Genomic DNA, 10,418 nt, shown 5'->3' with positions numbered 1-10,418 from the left:
TTGAAAACGCTTCTTTACCCCCAACAAAACCTCCGTGAAATTCACCTGAGAGTAATTGAAGCTTCTAAAGCACCTTAACGCCCCTCTGAAACCTCCTGAAATGCCTTAAAACCGTAAAATTCACCTGCCTCTGATGCCCTTACTCTTGAGCGATCGCGCTGTTGTATTTTGTACAACACGTTGAAAAAATCTCGCTTTTTGTACTCAGAATTAGCGTGGTGGCCAACCGCGCGAGTTACGGAAGGTTAAACCCCCCGGAAATTTACTGAAACGCCCTGAAACGAATTGAAACGCCTCTGAAACTCCCCTGAAACCTACGTGTTATGTATCTGAAGCCCCCTGAAATCTTCCTGAAACCGTCTGAAACCCCCATGGAATTTCTATGAAATTCACCTGAAAGTCTCTAAAGCCCCCTGAAGCCGCTCCAAACCCTCCTCAATCGCTTTGAAACGCCCCTGAAAGTCCCTCCGAGGGTCACCCAAAACGCCTCAGAAACGCCGTGAAACGCATCAAAACGCTCTGAAACGCCTTCGACATCTCCCATGAAACATCCGTAAAACCCACCTAAGAACCTTTCTGAAACGCCTTGAATCGCCTCTGAATGCCCTTGAAATTTATGTACTCACCTGAAAGCCTCCGAAGCCTCCTGTCGCACCTCGAAACGCTTGGAAACGCACTGCCACATCTTGAAACGCCTCTGAAACGTGACGTTCACTTGAAAGCCTATGAAGCCCTTCTAAAAGCCTTCCGAAACCTCCTGAAATGCCTTGAAACGCTTAGAAACGGCTCTGAAATCAGACAACGCAAACCAACACCCCTCGACCCTTCAAAAGTTCTCATGAACTATACCAGCTTAGGTAATGAATCTATTTAGGTGAAAACTCTATTAAGTCCCAACTCATTACCTAAATGGAGGTTCACGTATAATACGAAATATTTATTATTTTATGCGTAAATTTGCTCAATTTCTTGGCATACATGTATAAGCTAAGCACGCATCTACCTCATCCATCCATTAACATTGAGCGAGAATCACTTAAGGTGAAACATCAACAAATCCCATTGCAATTTTACATACAAACTTTAGAGGCACAAATCTGACAAACGAGGCCTCGAACCAAGCCGCACTTGTTTATCCTGGCTTTGCCACTTGCAAAAAGAGTAGATTTTCCAAATCGAGCGGATTAATTTACGAATTTGCAAGATTGGTGCTCTTGAAAACGTGAGTAGGGATCCAAGTCGGCCATTGTGGAAGTCATATTGGTATTCTCTGATGTTTCTCATTAAGTTCGATTTATATTAACATTTTTAGAAACTGTTCAACACTTGAATAGTGTTCAACAATGGGCGCATCGCGGTCCTGATATGGTAATGTTTTCTTATCATACACCATTAAATAAAACCCCGTTTTTTCATTGCATTTCATTTTAATTAAAATTTTGGGAAGGTTTGAAAATTAATAGAATTCCTAAATTGAGAGCTTTAATCTTAGAACTCGTTTAAAACTTTACTCTATTTACTGATTAAACCTATACCACTCAATGGTTATAATTGAGGACCTTATCAAAAAAAAAATAAGATAAGATGCCTCAGAAAATGAACCACCTTAACAAAACTAGTACATACAGAAAGTTTTATATAAAATCTTTTACTTGATGACTTAGTATATATCATGGCAATTATAATAGCTTTGTATCAGCATAACATATGCTTTGAACGGTTTACTATGACAACAGCTTATCTTATAGGATTCCGATGAGTATTTTCGAATTGTTCTTACACTTAAACTCTGTTTCATACAGTCGACAAACAGTTACAGAACAATACTTAAACCAAACAGTTGAAGAGCAGCTATTACAAGCGTAAGTTTTGTACTAACGGGGCAAGTGCTACACAGCCGACGGCGCCTCCAATGTCTTCACCTGTTTCAAGTCAATGTCCGACACGGCGGACTTAACTCCCTTCACCCTGAGAGGATGGGGCATTGCGTAGCGCAGCTTCTGCCAAAACCACGGATCGCCCCACCGGACGTAGGTTTTGGTCTTGAGGTAGGTCTTCAGATCCCCGTCCAAACTGTCGATGTCTCCGAAATCGTCGTAGATGATGACGATCACCCGCACTCGGTTTTCCTCCATCGACTGGACGTGCGCCTGGCGGAACTCCTGCTTGGTCCAGCTCGATTTCAGAAAGTTCTTTGACAGTACGATTAGCGTTCGGCGGGACGCCTCGATCGATTTGATGATCTGCGTCATGATCATCTCGCCGGGCATGAAGTCCCGAACGTGCCAACAGGTTTTGAAGTTCATCGGTTCGTTTTCCAGCTTGGGGATCAGTTCGTCGACGATGAACTCCTCGTCCAGATGCGAGTAGGAAATGAAAGCGTCGTAGAGTTTGTCCTTGTCCAGTTCCTCTTCGGTTATGAGCGATAGGAAGAGATTGTGCGTGAAGAGCCACACTTTGACTTCAGTCTGGTAGCGGAAGAACAGGACGGCCATCAGTCCGACTAGTAGTCCGAAAGCGGCTATTGTGAAGCTGATAACGATTCGCGTGGTGTAGTCTCTGTAGCACAGGTCGTTGACAGTGATGGAGTCGAGGGATCTGCCGGATGGGTGGCACAGTACTCCGGATATGTCGGAGATCAGGTGGTGGTTTTGCTGGACGTAGATTAGAAAATTGGATGCTGAGCAATCGCAAAGCCAAGGATTTTGAGAAAGTTGAAGGGTTTCGAGGTGGGTGGACAGGTTCAGCGTTATCAGCGTTTGGTCGTCGATCATTTGTAGTTTGTTATGACTGAGATCCATGAATCGAAGGCTGGGTGGTATGTTCTGTGCGAGAAGTTCCAGAATGGAGTTGTTACTGGCATATATTTGGGACAATTCGCGGTACCCAGTTAGATTTGGGAGTCTGGTTAGATGATTGTTTTCAATGTGGAGCTCAAGGTTGTTGAAGTTTTCATGAAGCTTTGAAGGTGTTGGCAATTCTGGAACTGTGGTAAGTCCGCGCCCGGAGCAGTTAACAATAACTGTGTAGTCGAGGGTTCGCATAGCACATTGACATTTATTTGGGCAGTCTTCTGCAGATTTAAAATCGCACAATAGGTCTTTGGTTTGTAGTTGGTCAATGGAGATATCTCGAAGGTTTGGAGGTTCAGCACAGTGGAGTTGATCGGTGGTGAACTGAAGTCCAGTTTTCGACTTGGACTGATCTAACTGAACAAATTTCATCAAGTTGCAGTTACAGTTCAGAGGGTTATTGTTGAGGTCGACATTGATCGTCTGACTCGGTTGCACAACCAGTTCGTGCAGAAGAAATATATGTGTAATTTTATTATAAGAAAGATTCACTGAAATGTTCGATTGAAACTGCAGCTGCGTGCCGCTAAGTACTGGTATTTTGTTAAAGCTGAGATCCAGGGTTTGTAGTTCACGGTTGTTGGTGTACCAGTCTTGAAAGGCCGTCGAAATGCTATTGTTCTTCAGATTCAGGATTCGTAGCTTTGTAAGAAAGCTAAATGGTGTGCTGTCGATTTCAGCAAAGTGTAGTACTTCTTGTTTGAAACTCATCTGCTGCCAGGCGAGTCGATTGTTCTGCATGTAGAGCTCTTCCAGTTTAGATGTACCATTAAAAACAAGAATAGAAATATCTAGCAGTCGATTGTTTTCCAGATGGAGCTCTTTCAAGTTTGTCAGTTTACTGAACGCTTTCCTAAAATGAAAAGAATCATCACGTATTTTTCATGGTTTATCCATAGAATAACAGAACTCACTCAGATAAACTCTTCAACTGGTTGTGTGAAAGATAGAGCGTTTGTAACTTAACGTTTCTTTCTAGAGAGTGCTCTGGTATCGATTCCAGCTGGTTGTGGTCGAGTTTCAAAACCTGCAGTTGTTGTTGATCGCTCAGCAGCTCCTCCGGCAAATGATCTAGTCGGTTGTAGCCTAGATTCAACTCGGTGACTCCAGTTGACCCATGGAATAACGACTCCGGGAGCTGCCTTACTGCATTATGACTCAGATTAATGATGGTTAACTCTTGTAGATTGGCTAGCAACTCCTCGGGAAGCGTAGACAAGTTTCTATTATATGTAAGGATTAAGGTCTCCAGCCTTAAATTTTGAGAGAATAGACCTCTCGGTAAACTGATGAACGGATTGCTAGCTATTTCCAGCCGGAAGAGTTCCGTTAGTTCAGCAAATGTATCAGCATCGAATGATTCTATGTGGTTGAATCGCAGGTTCAACATTCGCAGGGAATTCAAACCATTAAACGAATGCGCTGTTAGGTTATTGATACTGTTGTAAGATAGCGAAAGTGCTTCCAGATTCCGCAGACCGTTGAACAAACCCGGCTTGAGCTCATTTATATGGTTGTACACTAGACCGAGATAGGTCAAGTTCTCCAGGGTTTCAAATATACCTGCCTGCAAATCCAGACTGTTGTACTCAATAATTAGCCTTTTAAGTTGAGGAAGTCTCGAAAATGTATCCTTCTCAAGGCCCTTCACTCCTCTCGAAAGCGTCAGATTTTCCAACTGCCCAAGCCCTTCAAAATACCTTGAGTTGTACTGGACACCTTTATTGCGATTATTGTACTCCAGGTTCCTAACGTTTGTCACCCCCAGGAATCCAAATGTCTCCATGATCGGCCGATCTTCATCCAACGCGCAATCCGTCACCGACAGCAGACTAACATTTCCGATCCTCAGAGTGGGCAGATTCTGGAAATCGTGCGACACTCCTTCACGGCATTGGAGATTGACCCGTACGGGGTCTTCCACGTCCACGAATAACGTCGGTCTGAGCTCCGGGCAGTGAAAATGCGCTTTCGGTGAGTATTCTTCGCAGCTACAGTTGGCAGTTGCTGATTCCTCCGGACAGGTGAATCGTTTCCGGTGGATTTCGATGGGATAAGTGGTTTCTTGTGATTGGACTAGTAGAAGTTTTGCTGAGATAATGGCCAAGATTATCGTTCGATGTATGCTGTTCATAGTCAAACTGATATGACCGGGCTGTTTCTATGATATTGACGATTATTCAAGCTACATTGTATTACATCCGGATAAACTAAAATGATAAATATATGATAAACATTACTGAAAAAGAGTTAGAAGGGTTATGTATAATATGGTGTCATTACCAAGATTTGGGAGGAGGAAGTATTACCGGTGGAATGGATGGAAGGTATCGTGTGTCTCATCTACAAAAAGAGCGACAAGTTGGATTGCGGGAACTACCGCACGATCACACTATTGAACGCTGCCTACAAGATACTCTGTCAAATTTTATGTCGCCATTTATCACCGATTGCAAGAAATTTCGTGGGGCAATATCAGGCTAGATTCATGGGTGAACGCGCTACAATGGACTAGATGTTCGCCATCCGCCAGGTGTTACAGAAATGCCGTGAATACAACGTGTCCACACGTCACTTGTTCATCGATTTTAAATTGACATATGATACAATCGATCAAGACCGGCTATGGAAGATTATGCAGTACGGATTCCTGGATAAACTGATACGGTTGATCAAGGTGACGATGGATCGAGTGATGTGCATAGTTCCAGTATCAGGGACACTCTCGAGTCCCTTAGAATCTCGCAGAGGGTTACGGCAAGGTGATGGTCTTTCGTGCTTGCTGTTCAAGATTTCTTCAGAGGTTGGGACGATTTGCACGAAGTCCGTTCAGCTGCTAGGTTTCGCTGATGATATTGATATTATAGCCCGTAAATTTGAGACGATGGAGGAAACATACATCCGGCTAAAGAGTGAAACCAAGCGAATCGGATTAGTCATTAATGTGTCGAAGACAAAGTACATGGTGGCAAAGGGCTCCAGGGAGGAATCACTGCGCCCGCCTCCTAGAATTTCTCGATCGACAGTGATGAAATCGAGGCGGTTGAAGAATTCGTGTACTTGGGTTTACTGGTGACCGTCGACAACGACACCAGCAGAGAAATTCGGTGACGCATTGTTGCAGGATATCGAGTTAACTTTGGACTCCGCAGAACTCTACGATTGAATAAAGTTTTCGGTCACGCGATGTTTACTATCTACAAAACACTGATTAGACTGGTAGTCCTCTATGGGCACGAAGCATGAACCCTACGTGCAGAGGACCAACGTGCCCTTGGAGTTTTCAAACGGAAGGTGTTGCGTACCATCTGCGGTGGAGTGCAGATGGAAGACGGGACTTGGAGAAGGCAAATGAACCACGAACTGCATCAGCTGCTGAGAGAACCAACCAACGTTTACACCGCGAAAATCGGGAGGCTACGGTGGATGGGTCACGTCATCAGGATGTCGGATAGGACTTCAAATAGGCTGATGGCAATGCTCTCCTAACAGAGCAAGCTAGATGATCTTGCCGATCGGTCCTCGGTGGCAGGTCTTACCATCAACGTCAACAAGACCAAATCGTTGAATGTAAACACGGTCAACCCTTCCCGCTTTACGGTAGCTAGGCAAGCAGTGGAAAATGTTGAAAGCTTCCAATATCTTGGTAGTAAAATGGCGGCCGATGGCGACTCAAAGAGCGACGTAGGTGTATGAATCAAGAAGGCGAGTGCTGCCGTTGCACGTTTATGAAATCTTTGGAAAGACAGTCAGATTAGTCGTGAAATCTGGGCTGCTGTACGCCAGTGAAACTTGGTGTGTATCAGTGGAGAACACTCAACAGCTGCTGATCTTCATCAATAGATGCCTGCGGTACATTATTCGTGCATGGTGACCTCACAATTGGATCTCCAACGTGGAGCTCCATCGTCAATGTCATCAAAAGCCGATAGCAACAGAAATTCGCGTTAAATTTCAACAGAAACAGACGCAGTGGCTCATGGCGGAGCAGCCTCAATAACGAAATAAAGTAAGTCGACAGAAATTTGACCTGGCCACAGGTCAAGGCGAAGGAGGACAATCGTCCAGGATGGAGATCTTTCAATTCGACCCTCTGCACCACCATGGATGCTCAGAACTGAGAGTAAGTCAGTCAGTCTGATACCTATCGACTTCTTTGATTTCCTTGATGAGGCTTCGTCGCCACGAATCCTTGAGTCTGCCTCTGCTGCAAAGCCCTGCTGGATTCCAATCAGTTATTGCAGTTAGCGAACGTCTACTATACCATGTAACAAATTTCAAATCACAAATCCCTTTCTGTCTCTAATAGAAAATCGATCAGCAATGCCTTCCCGTGTTGTCGTTGTTTACCGATGCAATGCTCGCAAGTTAAAGTCTGATGAACATGTTATTAATCGTAACAGCACGTTCTCACATTCCGCATTTTGATAATCCCGAAAAGTTCGTGCCCTATCAGTAAATTCGCACAAACATTTCAAATCTAATATGCGAAAATTAGTACACGCCGCAACCGCTTTCATGCAGGCCAGGGCCAGGGCAGTGACCCTTTACCTGAAGTCCAGACATCGGACAGAGCGTAAAAAATACTTCATACGAAATGCGAATACTAAATTTGTTATATTGTTTGTGAATTTTCTCACATAATAATTTCGGCTTTGATAGGTACAAGTGTCATCAAATAACTCCGTCGATAGAGCATTAAAACGTTCGCCTCTTGGCCTGCATCTGGATTATTACGAATGCAAATTCTTACCAGTTTTGAGCAAAACGTGCTCTAAAGATGCCCCGGCAGCTGAGTAATTGAACAGACGTGATTTAATTAATCACATTGTTCTTCCAGATATGCACGATCTGCGACGGGAATCAAAACAGCTGAATGCATTGGAGCGAGTGTTTACATCTATAGTCGATCAACTGTATCTCCTTATAGGGATTCTACGACTTCTAGCGCTTCATAAAGAAGGTCATGGAATCAGTTTACTTGCGATTAGGTGTTGCAAGGGAATCTGCAGGTTCTTATAACTTCTATAAATTTTCACAGCTTCTCCAGATTGATCGTAGCCTGCCAGGTCTAGTGACGGGCATTGTGTTGTCAACAATTTTTTTGTTAGTATAATGGCCCCAAAATGTGCTGATAACACCAAAATGGGCTTCAAATATCTCTACTCACTGTCATTCAATGCTATTGGCATAGGCGTGTCATTGGTGTGTAGCCGGCTGTGTGAGAAGATCTCGCCGATAAGAACTTGATTGGTGCGATCAACTCGACGTTCGCTCGTACTTCAACTTGGACGTACTTTTATTCATAGTGGACTAGCCCCAATGGGGATTCCCTCGCGTATTTGTCAATTTCTACAGAGAAGATTAGCAAGTGTTTTGACCTTTGCACTTCTAAATCACCAGTAGAGCACAGTATCATGACAATTAACTTGAGTATTGTTTTGATTGATTCCAAAACATCGTTAAGGTGACATTCCACTATTCGTCAGCCAAACATTTGCCATGATTCACGTTGTATTGGAAAAGGTTTGTTGGGCTTGTTCAGGCAAATATTTGTCATGTATAATGGGACCTTTAACCTTTCATCTCCTATAATCGCACCGAACACTCACTTCGCATAACCTCAATATTGTCGCTCTCGAATAACTTCTTGATAAAGCCAGAAATAGTCGCCGCAAAACTTACACTTGTTCCTCCAGTAGTTGGTGTTTCCCGCCCGCTTATTTTCCGCCTCCGATAACTATGAATCCTCCAATAACAAACACTGTTAATTAGCAGCGCCAAACACATCGCCAAATGAGATTTCCGTCAAAGCGACTTCTATTTATGATTGCAGTTTTTGCTGATGTTTGCTTGTTTCGATCATTGGCTTTGTTTGACCGGTCTCGATGCGCGCCCGCTATCGCAATCGTGCTATTTGCGCTCAACTTCCGACGACGACTGAACGGCTATCGCTTAGAGCACGGGCGCGATTCGCTCGACGAGGATATTTATTATTTATTCAATCGCCGTAGAAAGTTAGAAAATGCACTTCACCGAAAATGGATTTTTGTCAAAATCTATTCAAGATAGGGTCTTGTACCATTTGGGCAGGTGTACCTATTTTGGGCACTTGCTGCAATAACTAAGTCAATTTCAAACCGATTGATTGATTGATTTTTTGTATAGAGCTGGGCACGTACAGTATCTAACTCTGTACAAAAATTCAAATCAATCGGTTTGAAATTGACTTAGTTATAGTGGCAAGTGCCCAAAATAGCTACACCAGCCCAAATGGTACAAGACCCCTAACGTCGGAAGAATTTCATTCGCATTCGATACGCATCCGGATGCGCTTTTGTGCGCCACATTTCCGATGTTTGGTATTTTGCATAGATTCCGAGTAAAACCCATTACACAGCGCAACATTTTTTTGTCTCAAGAGCAAACTTATGTGTCTCCGTAGGATTTTGGGCTGCTGAATCCGAATCCGGGCTCAGATTTGCTAAACACGTCACAATTTTGAGCTATACCTCAATTTATAGGGCAAAATATGCGATTTTGGGCTTTTTTGACTGCAAGCCATTAAGCTTGGAAATATTTTTTTTATGTAATCAAAAGGTTAATTGGTCAATTAACATCTAAATTAACGTCTCATGAAAATATTTTGTTTTACCAAATCAAATTTGAAAGATTTAAGCATTTCATGTTAGTATGAAAACTTGCATGCAACTTTTGGAGGATGACTTGTATGGGAAATATCGTACCTAACATAAATCGCTTAAAACTATCAAATTCGATTTGGTAAAATGAAATATTTTGCATGAGTCGTTAATTTAGATGTTATTTGGCCAATTAACCTTTTGGTTGCTTAAAAAAATATTTCCTTGCTTAATGGCTTGCAGTCAAAAAAGCCCAAAATCGCATTTTTTGCCCTATAAATTGAGGTATAGCTCAAAATTGTGACGTGTTAGAGCAAATCTGAGCCCGGATTCGGATTCAGCGGCCCAAAATCCTTCGGAGACACATAAGTTTGCTCTTGAGACAGACCAAAGTTATTTTTTGTTACGCTGTGTTATCGGTGAGAACCATTTTCTAACGTTCTTCCGCACCAACAATATTTCAGGCCGAACATTTCTATAGGTCCGAAGTGCAGATGAGAGGCTCTCTTTAAGTCCCCTCTCTTTCGATTATATTGTGCTTGTATTTATAAATTTTGATTTACTTCTTGCGTCGGATGGTAGGTTTAACAATCCTTTTCCAATCATCACAAATTGTTAAAATGTTCACTGTGATATCGTAATAATTTAAAGAGAATCGGAACAAAGAGTAAGCCTCTCTTTTGCAGATTGGACCTTTAGATATGTTTGTCGCCATTTTTTGGTGAGTCTAGATAGACCGATGGTGACGCATCGGTGGACAGTCGCAATGGGATCGATGTTATCGGAAGCAGCTGAAAATTTAGTCAGAGCGTTGAATTGATGAGAAATAAATAGGCGAACTTACGTATTTTCGGCCGTTTTGTTCTCTTCGTCATGGGGGGTTTTTTGAAACCTGTAGGTCTCAGAGTTGGCCTCAAATCCTTCC

General features: G+C 42.9%; 1 protein-coding gene across 2 annotated transcripts; it reads right to left on the bottom strand.

The window, feature by feature from the left end:
• Positions 1 to 1,391: 1,391 nt before the first annotated feature.
• LOC109402627 (protein toll-like) lies at positions 1,392 to 8,884 on the bottom strand. Of its 2 annotated transcripts, XM_062844409.1 has the most exons (3): positions 8,538 to 8,884; positions 3,767 to 5,062; positions 1,392 to 3,705 (listed from the first exon to the last, which is right to left on the bottom strand). In XM_062844409.1, exons 2-3 carry the CDS (start codon positions 4,984 to 4,986, stop codon positions 1,890 to 1,892), a joined length of 3,036 nt encoding a protein of 1,011 aa, XP_062700393.1. In that variant the 5' UTR covers positions 4,987 to 5,062; positions 8,538 to 8,884; the 3' UTR covers positions 1,392 to 1,889. The 2 variants fall into 2 exon arrangements, with proteins under 2 accessions (XP_062700393.1, XP_019530875.2); XM_019675330.3 differs by lacking the exon at positions 8,538 to 8,884 and having other exon boundaries at positions 3,767 to 5,122.
• Positions 8,885 to 10,418: the final 1,534 nt, after the last annotated feature.

Source organism: Aedes albopictus, chromosome 1 (genome assembly GCF_035046485.1).
Source record: "Aedes albopictus strain Foshan chromosome 1, AalbF5, whole genome shotgun sequence".
Taxonomy (NCBI): domain Eukaryota; kingdom Metazoa; phylum Arthropoda; class Insecta; order Diptera; family Culicidae; genus Aedes; species Aedes albopictus.
The sequence above is the reverse complement of the archived record's forward strand: the minus strand, read 5'-3'. Positions and strand labels throughout refer to the sequence as shown.